A 24,655-nucleotide genomic window follows, 5' to 3' on the forward strand; every position below is an offset into this window, starting at 1 on the left:
GGTCTCCCCAGAAAAGAGCCCCGAGCGCTGAAGGCCGCGCCATTTTGGCCTTGTGGGTCAGTCTGCCGTATGTTGGTATTGGTGTTTCGTGTTTGCTTTTTTTTGCCCCTCCTCCGAAACAACCGAGTATCAGCCTCGCCTCCATTCCCAGATTCCCTATTACATCTTTTCAAGCACAAAGATTCAGCTATGTTAGTACTCCCTAAAGCTTTAAACCCAAATAATAAGTCATGGTGGTATTTCTCGGCCGTACACGAGAGTCGTCTGACGGACTTAGGATTCTTTCCATGTTCACCATACTCTATGCAGGATAGCCATTCATCTTGAGATATACCCAGATCGAATGCCCGTATTTTGCTTTCCCTTTCACAAAATCCTGAGTTTCCTCCCAAATCCCGGTTCATGTTTGCCCACTTTCAATCCGGAGTATCCATCGCACCTCAGCTGGTAGGAGTTCAGGGCTAATGCAACACGTGCTGCACCGTAATTGGTTAATGTTAGAACCTTACCCCCTCGTTTTCATCTGGCTGCAGGTTGAGATTGATCCAAGTATTGATTGGCTCGATAGATTGGGGGGAAGAGACTAAGTAATTATTGTAGAGGGTAGAAACGAGCAAGGAAGGTGTCGAAGGGGATGGCGCTATATTGATAATTTGTGACTTTCGGGGCCAGCACTCACGGTTGCGAACCCAATGTAGAGTTTTCTGAACATCCTATTCATATGGAAACTTCACATATCTAAGTTAATAATATCCAAAAAAATATATGATAGTTGAAATACTATACTTCAATCCCACTCAACCAAAACGCCATATGGTGCTAAGTGCCGTGCCTTGGATACTGTATCCCTAACATTCTATTATACAGTTTTATGAAATATCACTAGGTCTCTGACTCTGTATTTACCAATTCAAGTATCTTACAGCAATGAACCACAGAGTGCAAGAAGATACAATGTTGCGATCTGTATGCAGAATATACGATGTTTACCTAAGTACATACAGTCTTTGACCACATCCTGGAGTCAGAATAAGTTGGCTGTTTCGGCCAGATATAAACCCTAGACAGTTCTATCAAAGTATAACTAGAGCTGTGGAGCACCCGTCATGACTATTGAATAAATGTAGCTCTCCTTAATCTATACAAAGCGAGGTTAGTAGGTAAGCTATCAAGACTCTGTTGGCATCGTTCACTCACTGGTAAAGAACCGGCCGGCATTACTCCATACCACACTCAATGCTGCTGCAAAGAAAAGATCCAACAGTTAGCACGATGAAACCCGACTAAGATGATGCAGCCATCGACCTGTTGGATCCTGATCTTAGTGCAAGCCTCAAGCAATTTCATAAAGGCCTGATTTGAAGACATACCACTGGAATGTGTGCTTATTATTGATCTGATCTAGCTCAAACATAATATATCATGAATGTTCCCACGGCCCTCGACCTCATCAGGGTCCCTCCGAGGAGTGAACATACCCAGAAACTCAGGCCCAACTCCGACAGCAACACCCCAACCACTAGCAGCTAAAAGAACGGATGAGGATTCACTCCTGCAGTCATAGTCTGCAATACATCCCAGTGCTCCACAATCTTCAATCCCTCGAAGCGATACATATCCATGACCGCCGTATCATTCTGCCCTGGCGTAACAGACTTCACATGAACAAGTCCATAGTCGCCACCCACAAAGAGTTGGTGGATTTCAAAGACAATGCCCTCCGTCGAGAATAAGGGAGTCAAGGCTTCAATGGCAGCCTGTCTTCCGTCCAAGATATTCGGGTTATGTTGGGTGTAGTTTTCAGCCACGTATTTGTTGAATGCTTCGGCGACTTTCTTTTCGGCGTAGAAGAGGTGAGAAAAGTCCTCGAGGATAGCTTGTCGGTTATCTTGCAGGGAGTGTTGGTTGGTCTCGTTAGTGGATGTTGGACGATGTCCTTGTAGATAGGCGGCACCTGCCAGACCCAGAAGCCCGCTGGCGAGTATCAAGAAACGGAGTAGAGACATATTGATGAACACTTATTAGCTTTTTAAATCATGGGGGACTGATTTTAGAGGTTGACAAATGTGATACGCTTTTTATACAAAAGCATTTGTTAGGTTCAAGCCTCCACATGCCGATGTAGATCTACGGGTCGGGACCTCCACCGGCAATATCACCGAAATACAACTGTGGTCTAGTCTAAATTTCTTGGAGCCTATAGATCATTTTATTGAGTGAAGTCCGGGGCAAAATCTGGGGATACTTGGCTAACTGACTGCTTCGACTGAAAACGTCTCAGACTGTGTCAACAGCACTTGAGGGCCAAACACTGCTACATACGGACAACATACACTAAAGGTCAATTCCTGTTCGTAGAGAAAATGAGAGGATGCAATACCACCGAGTCTTGAGTATTATTCACGCAGTTCATATGGTAGATTATCATAAACTCAACATAAGCGAATGACAACCAGTCACTTCTATTTCTGATAATGCTAGTTCTGTTGAAGATTGGAAAGAAGTTTCACCATCTTTGCATATATGGACTGTATAGCGAAGAGACAGCGTGTATGCCTCCAAAAACCTCTTCGTTTAGCTAAATTAGTGGGTGAATTACGATTATTTTTTATTAATATTATTAGTAAATAAGTTTAGATTATAGCCAGTAACTATTGCCGTAGAATATTGATTAGATTACTAGATAATTAGACTGGATATTTAAGACTATCAAAATAGTTAATGGCTAAGTCTCTGTAGGTATAGAAGTAAAGCAGAATATAGAGCGGAATATAAAACAAAAAGGTTTCGGTACGGAATCTCTATTGTCTGGAGCCACAATTTAGTCCACTGTAGTATAGACGGTATAAAGGGCCAAAGGCTTTCTGACCCTCCGTACTTACACTCTAATATGATACCACGTACTGACCGGAACGCCTGTGGTATGGAAACATGGCACAGCAGTTTTCGTACCTCGCGGTGGTTCCATCCTGCGTATCTAATTAACCTATACGTAATCTGGTTCTTGCTATCATTCTGTTTAAGAAGAAGCTTCATTAGCATGTCAGCTCTTGGTTGTTGTTCGAGCACATTCTGTCCTGCCCTTTTCAGCACTGCGTCTGTGATTTGCACTTTGTTGCCCCGTTGCTGGAGGAGAAGCTGTACGAGGTCCAATCCATAGCATTTATTCGAGACTGCTGCGATAAGAACTCCCTCGGTGACCCGTATCTCATTGCCTCCGTGCTGAATAAGAAGCTGCATGAGTTCCAGGCCATAGACAATGTTCGATGCTGCTGCGATGAGCACGTCATTTGTGATCCGAATTTCATTTCCCTGTTGCTGAAATAGAGTGTGACCGGCTTGCGAAGGATAGAATTGTTTTTGTGACATGGCAAGCCACACTTTGTGCGTGATTGTGATTTCACTGGCTCGTCGTTGAAGAAGGGTATTCAAAATATGTGGTCTGTCGCTGTTCTTTGATAACGTTATTAGGAGTAATTCCTCTGCCCTTTCAATTCTATATCCTCGGTGCTGAAGAAGGAGCACCAAGCTCTTTAGGTGGTCCCAAATCTCTGTTGCATCCATGGCCACCCCATCACTTGTTCTAGGAATGCCTCGACGAAAGTTGCCTATGGCCTGTACGCTTGCGAGTGCAGCGGCTTCAATGTCTGTCTTGGCAATCCCAAAATAGCGCCTGTCTAGGATAGTCTCCAAGTCTTCTAGGTTTGATGACCACATGTGGTGCTGTAGGAAAAGTCCATTTAGTACTCCCAGATTCTTTACTAGCTTCCGCAATGTTGGAAAGTATGATTTCTGGGTACAATATGTATGGTCATCAAATAGAAAGCGAACCACATCTTGGATGAGATCATGTTCGCTCTTCTCATAATCAGGTCTTATCATATCCGTGTCCTGCGCATCCGAGGATAATCCAAGCAAGGCATATATCTTATCGCAAGGAAGGCCTGCTTGGCTCTCACAAAATTTGATTAGGAGGGTATAAAGATCTCTGTTCATGTTCCACCATGTGCCACTCCGTGATGGCCCAGGCATTATATCCAGGACCGCTTGACAATGTGCACGCGGGCACACATTTAGTAAAAGAGGAGCGACAGGAAAGATATGAGCCGAGACGGATGCTTCTCCGCAGCACACTAGGCCAGCTCTTGCATTGGCCACTTCTTGCAGGATCCAAACCCTCTTAAACCAAGGCCTGCTCAGCAGCTCCTTAAAGCCCTGGCGCTGTTGCAATTGGAGGTCGGGATAGCCAGACTGTACGGCTGACCAGAGTCCGACCCAGCGCCGGTCCGAGAGTTCCCACATTTTGGACGCATGCTCGGTACTTTCCTTCTGGAGCTCTCTTAGAGAATTTAGAATCACATCCGTCGCGTCTGTTGGCTCGCCCAGCCAAAATATGACTCTTTCGGACTGTTTGTATATATCCCCCATGTGACGAACCTGATGCCCACGCTCCTTATCATTGGTCTGGTCTATACAAATCCCATCCACCCAAAGGATCCGGTCCTGATCGCGGAAGCGAAGATACTGGAGCGCAAGGTATAGGTTGTGTGTAATACCATGTCTTTTTCCGTTCATTCGTACGGTCCTCACAATTTCGGTGGAACCCCAGGTATATGAAAGAGCTTCATACGAAATAGGACTTTGCTCTGGGTAGAGCCACGCTTGAAAGATCTCGCAGTCGATACGTGATCCATATCCATGGCACAGACGGACGAGGCGAAAGGCTGGCCCATCCAGGTCGAGAGGCTCGTATTTGAACGATTCCATATTTTGCTCGCATATCGGGTGATGAGGACCAACCATGGACTGTGGATTCGATCTGGAAGGTACTCGAAAGAGAAACGAGGATATTCCGAAGTATGTATGATGATGCGGGGTGATCTGTGATCGAAATGTAGTGCAGTGACTGTGGCGGTGTATTCTCAGCCTTGTCATGGATTTGTTGTCAAGGTGGAGGTGATGTGATGTGTATAATGTGGCTGTGCTCTACAATCAAAGATCTGCATTGTTTCTCGTATTTTCTATAGTTACATGCCCTAAGATTTATATTGAACTGTATTCCACCTACACCCCGTCTTGAATAAGTAGACATGAAACAGACCGGAACCAATATTAATATCAATATGACCAGGGGTTCTTAAATCATGAAGGAATAAAGCAAAACGAGAAGCGTAGTTTAGAATCAAGGGGAATGGTATAATTTGGACTCCACAGTTCACATTGCCTCGAAGACAAATTGAAACATTGGGGATTCCCTACTCTGTGACAGAAGTACAATACTGGACTTCCAGACTTCCATCACTACATTCTTGTTCATACGTAGTGGTGGTTTGTTGACATTCTAAGCCCACTACAATGAAAGCCTGGCAAGGATTGATTCCCTGTTAAAGAGTTAATTTGGGTAACAGACATACCCATTCATTCACAGAATGGATCCTGTCAAGGCAGGAAAGTGCTTAGTTAAGCACTATCAAGAGAGTGGTAAACTCGGGAAAGAGTGAATGAGTATATCGCAAATGGCATCTGCTAAACAGCAGACAACAACAAACAAGCTAGGCTAACCAAGACCATAACCTTCTCTCTGTAACTATAACCATACCACCATCAGCCATTAATATTCCTAACTTATCACACCCTTCAAACATGGAGAATCCATCTTCAACAACAGGAAACTGTACCCACTGTCAGAGCCCCGCTACCAAAAGATGCAGCGGATGCTCTGGAGCCCTAGAATACGATGAGGAGATCCCACAGCCCACACTCTACTGCAGCTCAGCCTGTCAAATACAGGACTGGGTTGAGCACAAAGCCAAATGCAAGCAGCTCCAGGCCCGCAAATCCCTTTCAAGAGCCGCCAACCTCCTCCAAGCGATACTGTATCGAATCCGCCTACGCGCTCATGGAGTCACATCCGCGACTGCCCATGTTGATGGATCTAGGGTGATCCTGTGCCCTGCTAAAGAAGAAAAAGAAGAGGTCTATCGACCACTGGGACCGCTATGTGTTGAGCTTAAAGGCGGCAATCAACGCGTGTTCGATGCCATTGTCATGGTGAGCTCTTGTACAGAAGCGGTAGTGTACCTGTTTTCCTTTGTTCGAGATATCCTGTCAGGTAAGAATAGCCCCACTGGTCTTGTTTGATTACCCGACGGCTCTGCTGACTATACAGGTCTTTGCTCTAAGATCGAGGAACTCACAATTGACGTTCGTAACCCGGAAATCTCCATCGAGAGGCCCGACGGCGTTTCCCTGACCACTACTAAAAACCACAATGTCTACCGTGTCACGCTGAAAAGCGGCGAAATATGGGTAATCGATCCATCTGGAGCCCAGTATGGATTCGTGGAGTGTCTCTACACATGGCGCGATTTCGCAAAGGACAGGCTGGGTGGGATTCACAGACAGGACAAGCTAGGTTATCAGCGTGTAGAGACTAGTCGAGGCCAGACCGAGCACAGCGAGTTTTGTTTGCAGGTTTTTGACATGGAACTGTTGGAACTTGCTTCAGCGCTCGATGAGAAGATTCCTACGCTTGCGAAGGTGTGTGGTGGGGACTTGAAATTGATCCTGCAGGGATCAGATGCTGCATTTCAAAAAGCGAAGAATGAACTGCTTGATCAGTTGGGGAGCTGTGTCGACCTTTGCTTGGAGGAAGTATTCGCCCCTGAACGAATTGTGAAGAGATCAATGTTAGCTGACCGGCGCATCGCACGGAAGATGTGAGTTTCTCATACTGGAAGATAGGTTCTTCCCTCGTGGGTGCAGTGAAGTGCCTATGTGCGTTCGGTGTCACTGGAACTTGTCCTGGTGTGAAAGGTTGGCAATAGGTTAAGTCGAGTATCTCCTGATAGTGATGTCTGTCTCGACTAGGCAGAGTTCGACGAATGAATAGTTTTCTATTATTATCCAGAGATACTTCGAAGCAGCCTGTTATATACTAGGTCAACTGAATCAGCGCTCTGAATGTACGAATTCCTTTATGCTCAGAAGACAATATTATTTAATTCAGCCTTCTAACCTCTATCTTTCCTCTGTCTTCTTTCTAATTGGCTTATAATTTGCTTTCGCCATGGTCATTAACGTTTCAGTATTAATATAGTCTATATACTCCATGTTCTGGATGTTTGAAAATATGTTACGGTGTATATTTAGGCGGACTCGGGCCCGAGCTCTCACGATGCTCCCCTTTCGAGGGCACATCCTCGTCATCAGAGCTTTCCGTAGTAACCCTCGAGGCCAACGAAGCCGCAATACTCGACCGGGTTTCCGAATGTCTCGAGCAATGTCTTTTCTCCTCCCTTGCAATCGCATAATCCCTCCCCCTCACAGAAGACGGCCCCGCGTCTAATTCAGCAATCCCAGAACCCGGCAGCTCATAAATCGCACAAGAAGAGTCCGAAGGCAATTCAGGCCGATGTTCCCGACTACTATCAAGCTCTCCTGGCCCATTCTCAGACACACAGTCCGAGTTACTCACGGTGTCTGACAGTTGGACGCCTTTCTCGGACTTCACAGCCCGCCGCCGCTTCTTTATAAACATGTATGCGCCTGCGATAATAATAATAGCCCCCGTCCCAGTGCCAACGCCGATCCCTGCTTTTGCAGCTGTGGATAGTCTTGGCTTGTCGGATAGCAAACCTTTGACTTTTTGGTCCATGTAAGAGTCGATCGGAACGATGTCTGTATGAGATGCGACGAGGTTGGCGTCGAATTTGGCTTGGTAAAGTGAGAACTGGACTCTCTCGTAGTCGACCGCTAGGTATGCTTCTTGGAAGAAGACTCGGCCGAGACGTTGTTCGTCATTTGTGGTGGCGCGTCTGATGGGGAGATATGGGAGGGAGGTGTCGGATGGTATGGTTGGGTATGGATAGGTGAGGGAGTGGTCGAAGGCCTGGAAGGGGAGGGTTATATTGACACTTTGCGATGAGTCGGGCAGGTCGGAGATTGAAAGTGTGATGGAGATATTCATGGCGAGGAGTTCGTCCCGGTGTGAGGTGTCATTTCCGTACGTATAAAATCCTAGACTATCATCATAGGTGAGGTTGAAGGCCTCGCCGAAGGCATCAAAGGCGTTACTGGGTAGCCAGAGGTAGCTTGTTGAGGAATCAAGTGTGAAATATGTGCTACCTCCCGGGTTCGAGGGGGCTATATGTTCGTCTATGTAAGCGCCATCGCCGGCCTCTGTTCCGGATGAAATCGATATGGTATTCAGTGAGACAACGGGGTCAGCGGTTCTGCTGAGATGGAATGTCGCGTTGTTGTCGTAGAAGCGAGCCCGATCCACGCCTCCGATGGTAAGAGATGCTGGTGCACCTTTCAGCCCTGCATACAAATATTAGTGAAAGCCTTGTGAACATCATGAAATTTGTGGCATACGGTAGTGAGCGCCAGCGGTGTAGCCATAGGTACCACTGGGAGCAAGGCTATCGTTTATATATGCAGTTTCCATGAGATTTAGGTCCAGGTTGTCGATATGGCCGCTTTGGTCCATGCCCAGTCCCAGCAACCCGATCCATGTGTCGGTGTCATTTAGAATCCTGATCCTTTGCTCGGTAACCGGTCTATAGCCTACCCATATAGTATCATTACCATAGTATGCCTCGATTGAAGGATCCCCCGAACCAGGATGTGAACCTTGAGGTTGCCATGTAGTCGACTTGCTGGTGTCAAAAAGGCCACCTCGCTTTTCAGAACAGTCTACTACTGAAGCTATCTTTTTCTGTCAGTCGCCAATGGGCAATGCTTGGACATGAAGCGATTTAGGGAATCTGTCTGCTGAGAAGGGAGGGTGTCACATACAGTTCTGGCAGCCACTTGCTCCAACGGTCCATGTGTCGGTGTCCACGGTACTTGGGAAAAGAGAGACTGTTTTCAATTCTGACCCGACCCATATGTTTACGCTAAGGATGGGTAAGCTCGTGTGGGGAGTTAGAATGTCAAAGGTAGCCTAACTTACGCACTCCAAGTTCCGTCATTCCCGTACCTGCGCAAGCCTGGAATTAGTGAACTGACACGTGAAAGGAGCAGTTCACCTCCAAAGGGAAAACGTACCAGCCAACATCAACTTCCACAGAGGCAGGCTCTGACTCTGGCTCGTTCTTGGCAAGACAGATGGGCAGTCCGACCAGAAGAGCTATGCCCGCGACGCGCTTCATACTCTGGCGTCAGGGCATGGACAACATTGAACTCCAAGTGTTGGGTAAGCCACAATCAGGTGTTGTCAGGAGAGACAGAGTCCACACATAAGTAAACTAGATCATTGGGGTTCTCGCCTTCCAAGGGGGTCGTGGGTATGGGGGTGGAGATGAAACCATGGTACGGGTTTGGTTGCCAAGCATTATGGAACTGAAAATTTCCAACGTCGGCCCTATTAGGCAGGTCGATTAATGTCATTATTGACATTCATCTCGATTCATATGCCATATTTGGTAGGGTTACATTGCTAAAAGCCAGACATCCGGCAACACCGATGCGGGTCGATCATTTTAGTCAAGCGTTCGTCTCGAGTCACACCTTATGCAGTAGTATTCTTGTGTGCCTGTGATAGCTATCTTTATGTGGAAGTACCTTCATATTGAGATCAAGCCATCCTGATAAGTGATTATGAGCATTCTCGCTCAATCGGTGGCAACCGTTTCAGACTCTTCAATGCCAAGCCTGGCAGGCTGCAGCCTTTTCAAGCATCACGGAATATTCTTGCCCTACCACATGGGCATCATCAGGCTCAGACCCACTTGAAATGGGCAGAGCCACTACTAGTACTCTTAGCCAAACACTAAATTCCTGAGCAGCCAGTTATGAAAGCTCGTGCCCTGTCTGGTCCACTATCTGGTGAGCCACACAACCAGTCAACCCTAGGATGCTCCACGCTCAGCTCGCCACAAATGTTCTGTGCCCATGTTCAATCTGGGCTTTGGTGCGGGTTGACAAGTTATGTAGGTGGCGGAGTATCCCTAGCTCATTCACCAAAGGTCCCCGGCGAGTTTATCGAGGCAACAGCTGTCAGCAATCAAGACACTTCATGGGATCCACGCCGTACACCGATGCATATAGACGAGGTGCGTCGGCTTTGATTCATTACATACCAGCAAAGGTTCTCTAGAATGATATTTCACCGCAACCTATTACTGTGCCCACATAATCTTATACGATTGACAGATTCAAGGGTATAGCAAGTCTTTGGTTTCTCGAATAGCATTTCGTAGGATTCTACTTTCTGGATCAGCAGATTAACGGCCGAGAGTGTAAAATCTTGTTTTCCATGGAAGACATTAATATAGAAATCTGCAGTCGTTCAACATCGAACAATACAGTTCTATACGGCCCATCAACCCAGGAAGGAGTGGGTCGATCAAGCTGTCTAGATCTAATATTACCACGGGTCTATATTGAAGATCCCTTGGCGTGATCCGATAGGGGGCACCTAATTTAGGTCTATAGACGGTAGCCCGGGGGTACTCCGTGCGACATAGAAGAATTCCCATGGAACTGAAGAGATAATTGGTAGGTTTGTTGATATTTCCTTTTCCGCATTAGTACCGCTATGTTTTGATTGAGGTTCCACATGCGAGGAGATAGCCCTAAGCAACGTTGATATCTGTTCAATACAGCCAAGTCATTTGCATTAAACACCAGTCCAGATTTCTTCGCAATGTGCCTATGTCCTGGGAAATTATAGTTCATATGCGCAACACTCGACATCCATGAATATATTCACATTGGGCTCTTCACATGCCATTTAACCCCGTTTCCGATATGCTTCATTTGATTGCTGTAGCTGGATAAGTGAGTGTGAGTACGAAGACACTACTTTTCCAGAAAAACTAGCCTTTGTTTTGATATCTGGCGATGATAATACGTGTTCTAAACAACTATGATAAACATCATATGTATTTCCAGAGGGATCCATTCCTAAGCGACAGCATCCTGTCGCGTACCTATAGCAGGAACAAATTTGTATTTGAACGATTCACCTAGTATGGAGAATATGTAGTTTGCCGCGAGGACCCTCAATATAGAAGTGGCCCAGCAATTTGTGGATAAAAGACCTGCCTTTACGATCCGTCCGAACAGAGTTTATGTGGTTATAGATTCTAAGTTCGTGGTCCCTCTCGATACCGTGAACGTAGACCTTTAAAGCAACATATTTAGAATCACTAGCGGAAGCTCAGCGCAGAGATCTGGTATAGTTCATAGACAGCATTCGCAATGAGAAAGGATGGCAACATACGCCAAGTCACGACAAAGCCAGACAGTCGATGATACACCGTACCCCAACTTCACGAGCACTTGATATCGAGCGTCCAGGAGTTCTTCGATGTGAATAGGATAATACTTATCGGGAGAGTAAGTCGGCAACATCTCCTCTTGCACCCTATCGCTTGCATCAATAACATCAAATCCTGAAGTAGGGAATACGGGGGGCTTGGCTGGAACTGGTGTCGAGGACGACGTTCTCCTGCAGTCGGTCATCGTGGATGGTGGCTGGGGGCATACTCGAAGACTATATCTCGAGGTTCCAATGCGAAGAGGAGGGCATACATGCGTCTTCGCATCGGAAATAATCCGTGGGAATGCGCGTAAGGACAATCGTACCATTATCATAGGAAAGAGACATGCAGTGAGTATGGTGTGACTTTTGGGGAAGCACGAGTTAAGATGACCAAACGAAGGTCAAGAAGTGCTTTTAGTTGAAGGCGGCGGAAGAGCCGGAAAATCCGGTCTGAGGTGGACAGTATTCGGAAACTGTTTATGCAAGAAGGTGCCCCCTTATGGAAGGCAAAGTCTCACTATACACCGAAAAGGCACAGAAGGCAAGAGATATGCCATATCCACCAGAAAAGCCCGTTTGCATAGTCCTTGTAGCGCCCTGTTGGTCCAGTGTGAAATCGCAAAGAGGTTTATCTTTCAGGAAAGTGAATGTAAATAGGCCTGAGCATGACGACAACTAACGACAAGGAGGTATGCTGTGGCTCGGCTTATGTCAAAGTGCTCCAAAACCAGCTCCTGTCCAGGCTGGTGACCCTAGCTATCTTCACAGCATGCTACAATTCACTGAAGGAACCTATGGAAGTGAAATCTGTCATGGTGGGCGCAAGACGACCTCAGTCATAATCATTCACAAAGCCATAGGAACCTCATACTGTGGGTATTCATCACCTTGCTGGTGCGCTACCTGGTGATTCCTAATTCTAACCAGATTTTGATCTATATCTGTCATTTAAGATCCTCATTGACCACCACATTCTATTCTCTCTCCGAACCAATATGAGCCGAAACTTTGTTCGGGGTCTCCAGACTACGACCAAAATGCTGATTCAGTTCGTTGGTGGTGTTAGTCCAGATGATATCCTCGTCAGTAATGGACTCACAGGACCAGCGTGGGAAAGGTCCGCCAGGAGAGTGACAGATGCCATAGAGAAAGCCGTAAGTGGGCCGGTCTTTTTATAGCTCCACATGTGGCTGATTGTTTTGAAGGATCCAAGAATTATTATTGCCATAATTCAGTATGAATCTCCCTCCCTTCAACCTTCCATGAATATATTCCTTCTCCGCTAACACAGCTACTTAGGGGTGCTAGGGCTCACTTTTCATCCAAAGACAAGAGTGACCCATGAGATGGGCATCACAATAGGGCTCGCTACCACTGCTGGAATGCAAATTGGCTCTGTACACGTGCACGTCAATGGGACCTTCAAATTCTTTCCGCCGCTTGCTGGAAGACAAGGTGGATATGATCCAAAAATTGCACGTGCTCAAATTGGGGGTCATATCAATAATTCGGGAAGCAATGCCACCAACGAGGGAAGCGACAACAGCAAACCCAGCCAGGACTGAATTATACAGCAAATGGGACGGTACGGCTAAGTGCGGTTTCTGAGTGCCTGAAAGGGTTCATGTGGCCTGCGAACTTTCTTCCTGGTATGAAATCCGATATTCTCTCTATATCATCACTAAAGCCATTATGTTCCTGTAACTGTATCCCCTCTCTTACCTGGCCATAGCCAACCGAAACGCGAATGAAGGAGATCGGCGAACATACACTCTCCTCAATCAACCAGTGTATGACCCGATATATTCAGTATTTGCAGGAAAACGACTATGCTACAAGTTCCATTAGTAACTAGAGTTCACCTTCCGGTGTAGGATAATTGAAGCTCGGATAGATATAGTTCTTGATCGCGACAGAGACAACTGAGGGAGTCATTGTCGTTATTAGGACACTAGCAGTCTCCTATACGTCATGCATCTGTGGTCTGCCAAATAGGAAAGAAATAAAATCTCTTAAGCCATTGATTACAATATATGAACATAAGTTAGTTCTTTCAACCGAGGGGACTCTTCGTTCGTAGTTGCATGTGTGGTTCCATCGCCATTCACGCCGACCCGAGCTCGGCCCTAGCGCCACATCGGGCGAATGCTCACAACCCGCTACGGATCCCGTTATCTTGATCAAATTATACCATGAAAAAATTTCGCAAGTTCATATAGAGTATCAATGGCAGGAAATAAGGTACTAATTCCGCGATTAGGTCAGATTGTGGCAGTTCCTGTTATCATGTTCAAAGAAAAAAGATCAATCAGCTACTATCAACCACAGAGTTTCTTATTCTGGAGCGATGAGCCCCCCAAATGAGGCTCACGCGATAGTATAAATGTAATATGCACTAGCCAACTTGTTGAGAGAAGCTATAATATCTCAGCAGCACAATATCTACATAACATGCATATATCATCGCATAAGAGAAAATGCCCCTTCGGCGCTTTTCTTGGCCTGTCGGAGGTGCAGCCTAACTCGGTTTAAGCATTACGCTTCTCATCCCGTATTTAGGTCCCGGTGGATCCTCGAAACGATCAAGAACGATAGTGGAACCGAACTAGCGCGGAATTTCTGTTTACTGATCATTGATGTGCATTCCTATCATGATCGATTAGGATTCTTATCCTGAACCGTCCAATCAATGGCTCCCATTGAGTACCCTTACTATTCGGCCGAGGCTGAAGCTTTTTTAACAACAGGCGTTATTTCTGGGGTCGGTCCACATCATGTTTTATATAATTGTGACAGCGCCGCTGTAGCCTTTTTATATATTTTCTTTTTCTCCTTTGCCTCTTATCCAGGTTGATTCCTGCTGAGCGTTTCGGCGTCTATTTACTTACCCACTTTCGACAGGATGGAGGGCTCAACTCCCATTCCAGAGCCCCAAGGCTTGCCGCTCTTGGGAAATATCAAGGATGTAAACCCTGAATTTCCCCTAGGGTCAATGGTAGGACTTGCTGATGAGCTTGGTATGCGCTACGCCAGGGAGATAGCTATGGATATATGCTGAACCTCTCGATAAGGTGAAATCTATCGCTTGCGTTTCCCCGGCCGAACCACAGTTTTCATTTCTACATATGAGTTGGTGAATGAAGTGTGCGATGAAAAACGATTCAAGAAGTCGGTGAATTCGGCGTTGAGTGTAAGTTCCATGTGAAATACCTGATAAGCACAGTGGCACTGGTTCGATGCTGATCAAGGCCGTGTTACTGAAAATCAGGAAGTCAGAAATGGTGTACACGATGGTCTCTTCACAGTAGGTTCAGTTGATGGTGGGGAGAGGACTCAACTAATCGCTCCGTACAGGCTAGAGAAGGCGAAGTCAACTGGGGTATTGCCCATCGAGTACTCATGCCAGCATTCGGACCGCTATCCATCCAGAGCATGTTCGATGAAATGCACGACATCGCCACGCAACTGGCGCTGAAGTGGGCTCGGTATGGACCAGAGACCCCGATCATGGTGACAGACGATTTCACTCGCCTCACGCTGGATACCCTGGCGCTGTGCTCCATGGGCTTCCGGTTCAACAGCTACTACTCGCCAGAGCTGCACCCGTTTATCGAAGCCATGGGCGACTTTCTCACGATGTCTGGGGAGCGGCCGAGAAGACTTCCGTTGCCGTCGATATTCTACAGGAGCCAAGACGAGAAGTATGAGGCTGATATTCAGATTTTGCGGAAGACGGCGGAGGGTGTGCTGAAGTCGCGGAAGGCCCATAAGAGTGAGCGAAGGGATCTCCTGACAGCTATGTTGGAGGGGGTCGATTCGAAGACCGGGCAAAGTATGACGGATGAGAGTATCATGGACAATCTGATTACCTTCCTGATTGCGGGTCATGAGACCACCTCGGGGTTGTTGTCGTTTGCGTTCTATCAGCTTTTGAAGTATCCAGAGATTTACCGCAAGGCGCGGCAGGAGGTGGATGACGTGGTCGGTGAAGGGACTATCAAGGTTGAGCATATGTCCAAGCTTCCCTATATTGCTGCGGTAAGTCCATCTTCGTATTGGAGAGCGGGTGTCATTGACCGTGTATGGTTAGATTCTTCGTGAGACGCTGCGTATCAACGCCACTATTCCTTTATTCACGGTCGAGGCATATGAAGATACGCTTATTGGAGGCAAATATGCCGTCAAAAAGGGAGAGACCATCGTCAGTCTGTTGACGAAATCACACCTAGATCCCGCTGTCTACGGTGAGGATGCCAATGAGTTCAAGCCAGAGAGAATGTTAGACGATAACTTCAACCGGCTGACCCGCGAATTTCCTAACTGCTGGAAGCCGTTCGGCAATGGCATGCGGGCATGCATTGGTCGCCCATTTGCCTGGCAGGAGGCATTACTGGTGATGGCCATGTTGCTCCAAAACTTCGACTTTGAACACGCTGATCCAGACTACAAGCTCGATATTAAGCAGACGCTCACCATCAAGCCAAAGGATTTCTTCATGACCGCCAAACTGCGTGGCAACATGTCGCCAACGCAACTTGAGCGTCGCCTAGCGGGCATCGAGGCCCCTATCGGGGGGAAGCAACTCTCGGCGTCTAATGGCGATGCTGGTGCTGGGACAGGGCTTCCTCTGACTATTCTTTATGGCTCGAACACTGGCACTTGCGAGGCATTGGCGCAGCGTCTCGCGGCTGACGCTGCTTCGCATGGGTTCCACGCATCGGCGGTTGATTCTATGGACGGCGGCTTTGAGGCATTGCCGACTGATCGACCCATCGTCATCATCACCGCATCGTACGAAGGCCAGCCGCCCGATAATGCTGCCCGGTTTGTGTCTTGGATGGATGGCCTGAATGAGGAAGAGAGTCCCTTGAAGGACTTGACTTACGCCGTATTCGGCTGTGGAAACCATGAGTGGGCACAGACCTTCCACCGTATCCCGAAGCTTGTGGACACGACCTTTGAACGAGCAGGTGCGAGCCGTGTGGCGGAAATCGGACTGGCGGATGCCGCGAACGGGGACATCTTCACCAGCTTTGAGACTTGGGAGGACGAGATCTTGTGGCCAGCATTGGCTGAACGTTATAGCGTTGCTGCAGACAGCATGGGCAAAGCGGCCCCGGTGGACGCAACGGTGTCAACTCCACGACTACTGACCCTGCGACAAGACCTTCAAGAAGCCATCGTTGTCGACGCGTGGGACTTGTCAACCGGCGAGGAATCCGTCAAGAGACATATCGAGATCCGCTTACCAGAAGGCTTGTCATATCAACCAGGTGATTACCTCGCCGTCTTGCCTGTCAATCCTAAAGAGAATGTTCACCGAGCCATGCGCCGCTTTGGTCTCGCCCGGGACGCATATATCACCATCACTACCAAAGGACAGACATCTCTTCCGTCCAACGAGTCGGTATCCGCGTATGACATTCTCAGCTCGTACATCGAGCTGGCGCAACCAGCCACGAAACGTGTATGTTCACCCTCATCACCCAGAAACCACCCAGCTAACCCCAAATCACCAGAACATCCACTCGCTAGCCGAAGCAGCGCAAGACGAGCGGACCAAAGCCGAACTCAGCCACCTCGCCACAGAGGTCTACACCGAAGAAATCAGCGCCAAAACCGTCTCCGTGCTCGACCTCCTCGAGCGCTATCCGTCCGTGACCCTCTCGCTCGGCTCATTCCTCTCCATGATGCCGCCCATGCGAGTCCGACAATAGTGAGTTCCCCAACCCAAACTCCACCCAAGGCACAAAAACTAAGTAATATGTAACCCACAGCTCAATCTCCTCCTCCCCACTCTCCAACCCCAACCACGCAACCCTAACGTTCACCATCCTCGACAAACCCGCCTTGTCCGGCCAAGCGCCACATCGGCGTGGCCTCGTCCTACCTCGCCTCGCTCATGAAAGGCGACGTCCTCGCCGTCTCCATCCGTCACCCCCAGGCCCCATTCCGCCTGCCCGAGAACCAATCCCAAACCCCCATTATCTGCATCGCAGCCGGAACCGGCATCGCCCCCTTCCGCGGTTTCATCCAGGAGCGCGCTCTCCTCCTCGCGCAGGGCCAGACGCTAGCACCCGCGGCCCTGTTCTTCGGGGCGCGGTCGCCGGAGCAGGATGATTTGTATGCTGTGGAGCTGACAGAGTGGGAGCAGGCTGGTGCGGTCGAGGTTTATAGAGCGTTTAGTAGATGTTCCGAGGCGAGTGAGGGGTGCAGATACGTGCAGGACCGGGTGTGGAGAGAGAGAGAGATGTTATGGAGCTTTGGGGGATGGGGGGGAAGACTTTTGTTTGTGGCTCTAGGGGTGTTGGAGACGGGGTTAGGGAGGCGATTGTTAATATTTTGGTTGAGGCTGAGGCTGAGGGTAAGGATGAGGATGGGGTCAGGGCGAGGTTTGAAGCGGTTCGGAATGTGCGGTATGTGACTGATGTTTTTGATTAGAATGTGGTGATCCTAGTGTCTGTAGTTAGCATGCAGGCGATTTGCCTAGTGAGGTCCTAATCGGACCCAAATCTATAGACTCCATATAACTATATCGTGAAGTTCTTCCACTTTCGACCGTGGGGATATTCTTCCATGCTGTTTCGCTGCTGCGTCTCTATCTGACTACTCCCTTGTTTTTTCACGCCTTCTCTCACAAAGCACGGAGCTATGTATCTCCTGTAAGGCTGCAGTTGCTCCCCAGTTGTCACCGATTTTGACCACTCCGTATGCCCTCTCTATGGTCGCAAACTAAATTTTGTATCTGCATATGTGACAGGGGAAATCCCTAACTCCACATGCGTCCATTCGAATTAATATGGAGGGGCCCCATGGGGTATCGAGAAGAGGGTTACGCCCTGGAGCTGCGAAGATATACACAGATTTTGGTGTGCAGCCATTTTAGGACTTGGAGAATATTAAGAATCAGCCGAAAAGGCAAAAAATGATAAATCCGGCATCTTATGGCTCGTCAGGTATAGTACCTGATAGACCTCTAGCAATCCAGCCGCTTAAAAAAAAAACATCTCATTCCACCTCTCCCTTCTTCTGCTCCACCATCTCTCTCTCCCCCTCCTCCTTCGCAGTCTGCCTCTCATCCAAACGCACATTCTTCAAAAAGAACATAATAACCAGCATAGGCGCAAGCGCCGCAATAGCAGCAATAGCCAACAGCCGCTGGGACTCCCGATAACTGCGATCAATCGCCAGTCTCACCGAACCACCCACAGGATACTTCTGGGCCACCACAATGGACCCAAAGATCGACTTCGCCTGGCCCTTCGCCTCATCAGGCAGATACAGGCTCAGCTTGCGAGGCAGATTACTGCGCCAAATGGCGCCAGCGACGCTGGTCCCAATGGCGCCGCCGATGCTCATCGACGCGAAGAACACGGCCGTCACGACCGATACTTCCTGTCGGGAGACGACGGCTTGGACGGAGACCTGCGCGGCGGTTTGGTAGAAGCCGCGCCCGATGCCGATGAGTGATTTGGCGGTCACGAAGGCTGCTTCGTTGCCGGTTTGGCCGTCGCCCATGTCAACCAGGTACAGGAGGATTCCCATGCCCAGGATGCAGAGGGGCACGCCGATGAGGACCCAGATTTGCGAGCGTTTGGTGTATTTCATGAAGAAGGCGGCGAAGATGCCCGAGACTTGGAAGGCGACGCGGAGGGAGTTGCTGTGTTTTTGTTAGTTTGGGGGTGTGTGGAGGTGGGAGAGAGAGGGATGGGTTCGTACTCGATTCTGGTGGCGTTGCCGGCGTTGAAGTGTCCAGCGACTTGGAGGTAGCTGGTGAAGAAGACGGAGAAGACCGAGTAGTGGAAGAAGTCGAGTGCACCAAGGAGACATGCTGCTGCTACGGTACGCTGTTTGATCATGCGGTATGGCACGAACGGCTTCTTCGCGAACCGGGCGTCCCAGATGACGAACGAAATGAGAAACACGACGCCAAGAACTAGCATGGCGATGAAGTTGCCCTTGTGCCACGCGTTGCTGTTATTAGAACCTGTCAGGGCGATGGGGACCAGCAATAGGGCCAGTCCGAGCAACAGGAGGACACCACCCGGTAGGTCCAGCTCAATCCAGAGGAGTCGGTAGGCGCGCTGATACCACGTATCTGTTTCCTTCCAGCCCATGGCTTTCGCAATGGGAACCTTGATTGGTGCGCGTCGCTGATAGACTAGCATTGTTCCGATCAAAGGCACGGCGCAGACTGGCGTGATGATGGCCCACATGCCCCAACCCCATCGCCAGGTCGAATGGTCGAGCATGCGCTGTGCAACAATCGTGCCCAAGTATAACGTGGGGACTGTCGTGAGGGAATCGGGGAGGGTAGACCAGATGCCACGGTTGACGAGGTTGGTAACATCGGCGACGAAAACTTGCTGTGTGAGTGCGTAGCCTGTTGATCCGATTGCTTCAAAGATACCAGCGACCTGTTCAATGAGTTAGCGCATAGCATGGAAAACCACTAGTCTTGTAGCTGTCGCAGCGTTTGTAATACCATATACTGCGCGATATCTTCGCAAGCGGCGTAAATCACGTAGCCAAGAGTGGACGCTGCAATGGCGAGAATAAACATCTCGGCTCTACCAAACACCTGCCAGACACAAACTATTAGTCAACCGCCATAATTCCAGAAGAATGGCATACGTACGTCCCCAAGCTTCGCAATAACAGGGTAGGAAGCAATGCGCGTGATATTCATGACTACGCGAGCAGCGCTCATTGCAGAGTGTTGCTTAAAGGCGCTAGTGGTGTACGGAACGTAGACCTGGGTGGAGTAATCGCCAAAGTTGATTGCAAGTGTTGCGATGAACAGACTGGAAAGGATCCAAGTCAGTAACAAGACTTGTACCCCGTAGTAATATTTGTCTATCGCTTACCCGATAAAGGCCATATATAGACCTTTCTTCGTCCATCCTTTGCGCAGTATCTCTGCCCTCTGCACACCTGCCTGAAGACTTTGTATATCGGGTTGCTTTTCCACGTCGTCGACTGAGGCTGACTGTGTGGTTATTTGGTTGCCGGATTTGTCCAGGTTTGTAGCTTCTGACATTGTATGGGAGGCATGCGGAGCAATTGAGTCCTCTGCCTCTTTAGAAGTATCTGCAACTCGGTCCATTGCCCAAGCTTTTGGTAGGAACCAGCCAAGCTAGAGTACAACAGGCGAGGAACGTGAACGACAAGAGTAGAAAAAAAGAATACAGGAAAGACTACAGGAAAGACTACAAAAAAGCGGAAAACAAGACAACATAAGCTTCACATTGGAAACTTTACTTTATTGAGTCTGTCCAGCAAGGAATCGTAAAATTGATGGACGATGGCACCCCACTTGGACCTCGTGTTGCAGCATCTGGCAAGCAGGTAGGGCTGCCTTTGAGTCGTCCTATCCAGATCGCATTCGGAAACATCCCACGAGGTTCCCACCAAAAAGGAAATAAATGGGTCTCTGTTGGATCTAATCTGATCCGGGCTGATAAGCGAGTCATGTTCGCAGTTTCGAAGCGCCTAAGAAGCACTCAAATGGCAGTGCTTCGCGCCTTGAGCCATGGATAAAGTCTCGGTCTGTCAGAACCAACGCAGACAACCCCATCGCTGTGAACCAATGGCACAGCCTAGAGTGGAACTCGTCACATTCTCGCTCCATCTGGAGAAAGATTAGGATCAGATAATAAATGCCAAGAGGCTCCGCGCGGAATGTGGCGTCTTGCTGCGTCGCAGGGCAAGCCATCATTGGGCAGATGGTCGTAATAGTGGGCACGGAGCAATGGTAAATAGCCAAGAAATTCAAGCTTGCGTGGTCCAATTTCTTTTGCGGAATTCCTGGCTCCGAAATTCCTGTTGAAATACCGCTTGGCTAACGGAGTCTGCACATCTTGACGGACATCGCCGAGGTATTGCCGATGGTCTGATCTTTAACTACCGGCCAGAAACAATTTCGCTATTCTATACTACATCACCATGCGGAAAGGGTGGACATTTTCTCCCTCCGATGGCGGCTCTGGCCGGAACATGGCCGCTTGGGAAGTCTCAACCGGCACGCAAGCTACGTACTTGGTGGAGGTTTCTTGGCCACTTACCTGGGGAGAAACAAATATATCAGCCGTCGCGAATGTAATGTACGTCTAATGTCCAGTGGATCCTGCTTCAAGTGGCGGCACTAACGTACTTACTTGCAGATTCGCCGTAGATGGCAATGCGATATTTCTCACAGCAACAGACGTCACTCGGCGACAAGAGTCACTTAACCCTAACAAACCTGGGACCATTGTTATTGCAATTGGGTATCCCTTGAAAGATTCTGTCTATAGTCCTCAACGCTCCTTGGACCTCACTCCGCCATGTGATCACTATACTCCGCCTGAAGGGCCCGACGGCAGGCCTCGACCGGAACCGTACGGTGGTGCAGATCGGTTCCTTTCGTTTATTAACCATATTGTACGTCCATTTATGGCCTCATCCGTCTTCCCTAATGTTCGATTTGCTCGGTCGGCTCTGTTTGGTCATTCGTACGGAGGACTCTTTGTATTGAACACCCTTTTCACGCAACCGACGTGCTTTGATATGTATATTGCAGCGAGTCCATCGATATGGTGGAATGGGCGATATATTCTCACCAAGTTACCACAGTTCCTACAACAACCCAGGACGGGTACGCAACCTATACTGCGGCTATCATACGGCACCCGAGAGCAATTTCCTGTGCGCCGGCGCAATGAGCCACTGGAAAAATACGAACGACGGGTTGGTTCGGCGGCAAAGCGTCGTATGGTAGACAACTGCAATGAGTTGTATTTACAGCTCGTGGCTAGCCAACATCTCGGTGCTGTGGAGAGGAGAGAGTATCTGGATGAAGACCATGGAAGTGTCATTAGCCCGGCGTTGAGTGGAGGGATTCTCTATTTTCTACAACTAGAAGAGGAGGCCAGGTAGTTATGTTATGTTAGATGCAGTGTGTGATCTTATCATTGCTAATAAAACAAAGTAAAACACAACGATACCTTTCGGCTGCTGTCCCATAGATACATATCATGTAGGCTCTTGCACTATGTCCACAGTTCACAGATCGACCTGGGGTCGCATAATGCGCTACTTCTTGGAGTAATAAGTCTTTCCCCAATATTCTTCATGACATGCTTCTGGTGCTTACCACTTCCTGTTCTCGGGAAGTCGTCGGCAACGCCAGGGTCTCCGATCCAAAATATGTGCACTGGTGCCTTATGCCAGGCTAAAGTCTTTCTCACCCAGCCCTGCACCTCCTCGTTTGACAGCCTCTCCGCACCAGTCGCACATTTCAGGAAACAACCTACAACTTCCCCATACTTTGTATCAGGTAGACCGAAGACACTTGCTTCACTGATTGACGGATGTAAAGCGAGTCGACTCTCGACTTCCCAGGGGGAGATGTTCTCCCCGCCTACTATTTCAGTTATGTTTCTCAGAACGGGACTAACATCAGATACTCACCTCGAATAATAATATCCTTGATCCTCCCTGTAATATGACAGCAGCCACTCTCATCAATGACGGCTTCGTCTCCCGTGCGCATCCAGATGTGTCCGTCTTTATCCCGTGTCATCGCCTCCGCCGTCTTCTCTTCGTCGTCAAAGTATCCCTTTTGCAATGAGTATCCACTCGTATAAAGTCCGCCCTTTTCTCCTCGGCTGGCCACCTCGCCGCTTCTATTCAAGACCTTTGCAGAGACATGCGGCATCATGCGTCCTACCATTCCTGTCGACTCCTCTAGCCCATTAAGGGAGCCCATGGATATAAGACCTGCTTCCGTCATCCCATATACGACATGGACCTCCTTTACGTTCATCACGTCACATATTTTCTTTGTCAACGCGGACGGCATAGGAGAGCCTCCCACCACAGCCGCCCGGAGGGAAGTGCCAGCCTGTCCTTTGGCCATAGCGTCCAACTCCGCCACGAACATGGTGGGGACACCTAATATGACAGTAGGTGCTTGCTTCTGTATAGCTTCCAGGACTGCATGTGTAGCAAAGTGATCCGACGGGAGAACAATTGAGCTACCATGTGTCAAGGGAGCAAGAAGCCCTACTACAAAAGTGAAGCTATGGAATAGCGGAGCTGGAGAGCAGATAATATCATTCGGAGTAAGGCTTAAGCGGTCGCCGACTAGAAAACCACATCCAAGGAGGGTACTACTTGAAGTTAGAGGCGGCTCATCATTTGTAGCTAGGGTTTGTGCATACGTGGCTGTTAACATTCCTGCTTTGGGGTTTCCCGTGGTACCTGTGTGCACTGGTTAACCGAATAGATCTGGGAAGTTATGAAAGAGCTAACCAGAGGTAAACTCGAAGCGAACCACGTCGTCGGGTGTCACGGCCTTCTCTGCCAAGTCGAGCAGAAATGTTGCATCGACCTCAGGCGCCGTTACACCTTCTTTGTACTCGGAAAAGAGGGCCTCGTACGTGTGTAGGCCCTGAGCATAGCCATCATAGTCACTCTGTCCGATAGTAAGGACCCCACGTAGATTTGGGAGTGCGCCTGACGACAACCAATCCTTCGCCATTTCTACATGAGCGGAGAGGTCTCGACGGCCGATTTGAGATGCGATGAAGAGGAGCTTGCATGCTTTCTTGTATCAGTTTATCGTTGAGCGGTGACTACGCCTGAATATTTCAGCCTTGAGTAACTTACAGGTTTTCCGTACGGCCCTCTTCAGCTCCTCAGGGGTGTATGTGCTATGCAGAGACACGACAGGACATCCGATGCGTGCCCCTCCCATAAGTACTTCGATATGCTGGCATGAATTGCCAGCCATGATACCGACACAATCACCGTGTGCCAAGCCCATCCCCAATAAGGCTTTGGCGACATGCTTGCTCCGTTGTGCTAGTTCATCGTAGGAGAGGTTTATTCCCTGCCATGGCGATAATATTGCACGTCTCTTGCCGTGAATCGCTGCCTGCTCATCGAGCAACTGGCCAAAGGTTTTCGAATAAAGTGGTGGCTCTGTAGGCCCTCTCACGAATGCTCGCGGAATACCGTTTGCTTCCATAGTATCATAAAGGAACTAAACAGTAGATTGTAAGAGATGTACCTCAGGTATAATTCTTCCCCTGTTGTTAAATATATTGTCCACGCTATCATATGCTAAAACCGAGGTATATGAAGATTCCGTGGCTTCGAGCGACCATGGGTCGATTATTCCCCATCAAGTTTATATCATGATTGCGGTCGTCATCATCTAGAGATCCTTGTCACTACCACAGCTTCATCAAGCTTGAACCGTGGAATCATCGCGGGGTTTTATGGCACACGCCCATCACTTCCCAACAAAGACAGGAAACAGAGCAAACCATGGTTATGACCTTGAACTGAAGTCCTTAGCATGCCGCCCGTCATAGTTCCAAACTTGCCTGCTCTCAC

General features: G+C 48.6%; 9 protein-coding genes across 9 annotated transcripts; 5 read left to right on the forward strand and 4 right to left on the reverse strand.

Annotated features, from left to right (window-relative positions):
• Positions 1-1,526: 1,526 nt before the first annotated feature.
• Positions 1,527-4,767, reverse strand: ANOM_005936 (uncharacterized protein; the record flags this gene model as incomplete). Its single annotated transcript, XM_015551193.1, has 2 exons — positions 1,527-1,974; positions 2,909-4,767. The coding sequence occupies 2 exons, from the start codon at positions 4,765-4,767 to the stop codon at positions 1,527-1,529; spliced, it is 2,307 nt and encodes a 768-aa protein (XP_015407207.1).
• An 876-nt stretch (positions 4,768-5,643) lies between these two features.
• On the forward strand, positions 5,644-6,723 carry ANOM_005937 (zinc finger MYND domain-containing protein; the record flags this gene model as incomplete). The annotated part of the gene is made up of 2 exons (XM_015551194.1): positions 5,644-6,112; positions 6,170-6,723. The coding sequence occupies 2 exons, from the start codon at positions 5,644-5,646 to the stop codon at positions 6,721-6,723; spliced, it is 1,023 nt and encodes a 340-aa protein (XP_015407202.1).
• A 412-nt stretch (positions 6,724-7,135) lies between these two features.
• Positions 7,136-9,155, reverse strand: ANOM_005938 (pepsin-like aspartic protease; the record flags this gene model as incomplete). Its single annotated transcript, XM_015551195.1, has 5 exons — positions 7,136-8,322; positions 8,377-8,709; positions 8,800-8,900; positions 8,957-8,983; positions 9,052-9,155. 5 exons carry the CDS (start codon positions 9,153-9,155, stop codon positions 7,136-7,138), a joined length of 1,752 nt encoding a protein of 583 aa, XP_015407205.1.
• A 3,112-nt stretch (positions 9,156-12,267) lies between these two features.
• ANOM_005939 (uncharacterized protein) lies at positions 12,268-12,617 on the forward strand (the record flags this gene model as incomplete). The annotated part of the gene is made up of 3 exons (XM_015551196.1): positions 12,268-12,426; positions 12,478-12,506; positions 12,572-12,617. The coding sequence occupies 3 exons, from the start codon at positions 12,268-12,270 to the stop codon at positions 12,615-12,617; spliced, it is 234 nt and encodes a 77-aa protein (XP_015407206.1).
• A 1,557-nt stretch (positions 12,618-14,174) lies between these two features.
• ANOM_005940 (bifunctional P-450:NADPH-P450 reductase) lies at positions 14,175-16,989 on the forward strand (the record flags this gene model as incomplete). Its single annotated transcript, XM_015551197.1, has 6 exons — positions 14,175-14,289; positions 14,344-14,462; positions 14,496-14,576; positions 14,627-15,310; positions 15,363-16,739; positions 16,792-16,989. 6 exons carry the CDS (start codon positions 14,175-14,177, stop codon positions 16,987-16,989), a joined length of 2,574 nt encoding a protein of 857 aa, XP_015407217.1.
• Positions 16,990-17,174: 185 nt separating this feature from the next.
• ANOM_005941 (uncharacterized protein) lies at positions 17,175-17,713 on the forward strand (the record flags this gene model as incomplete). Its single annotated transcript, XM_015551198.1, has 2 exons — positions 17,175-17,430; positions 17,499-17,713. 2 exons carry the CDS (start codon positions 17,175-17,177, stop codon positions 17,711-17,713), a joined length of 471 nt encoding a protein of 156 aa, XP_015407204.1.
• A 567-nt stretch (positions 17,714-18,280) lies between these two features.
• ANOM_005942 (siderophore iron transporter mirA) lies at positions 18,281-20,378 on the reverse strand (the record flags this gene model as incomplete). The annotated part of the gene is made up of 5 exons (XM_015551199.1): positions 18,281-18,932; positions 18,992-19,689; positions 19,758-19,853; positions 19,911-20,076; positions 20,140-20,378. The coding sequence occupies 5 exons, from the start codon at positions 20,376-20,378 to the stop codon at positions 18,281-18,283; spliced, it is 1,851 nt and encodes a 616-aa protein (XP_015407209.1).
• Positions 20,379-21,217: 839 nt separating this feature from the next.
• On the forward strand, positions 21,218-22,189 carry ANOM_005943 (alpha/beta hydrolase; the record flags this gene model as incomplete). The annotated part of the gene is made up of 2 exons (XM_015551200.1): positions 21,218-21,375; positions 21,436-22,189. The coding sequence occupies 2 exons, from the start codon at positions 21,218-21,220 to the stop codon at positions 22,187-22,189; spliced, it is 912 nt and encodes a 303-aa protein (XP_015407208.1).
• A 113-nt stretch (positions 22,190-22,302) lies between these two features.
• ANOM_005944 (AMP dependent ligase/synthetase) lies at positions 22,303-24,284 on the reverse strand (the record flags this gene model as incomplete). The annotated part of the gene is made up of 4 exons (XM_015551201.1): positions 22,303-22,676; positions 22,724-23,515; positions 23,567-23,857; positions 23,924-24,284. 4 exons carry the CDS (start codon positions 24,282-24,284, stop codon positions 22,303-22,305), a joined length of 1,818 nt encoding a protein of 605 aa, XP_015407211.1.
• Between the last annotated feature and the right edge of the window lie 371 nt (positions 24,285-24,655).

Source organism: Aspergillus nomiae (assembly GCF_001204775.2).
Source record: "Aspergillus nomiae NRRL 13137 chromosome Unknown contig00121, whole genome shotgun sequence".
NCBI lineage: Eukaryota > Fungi > Ascomycota > Eurotiomycetes > Eurotiales > Aspergillaceae > Aspergillus > Aspergillus nomiae.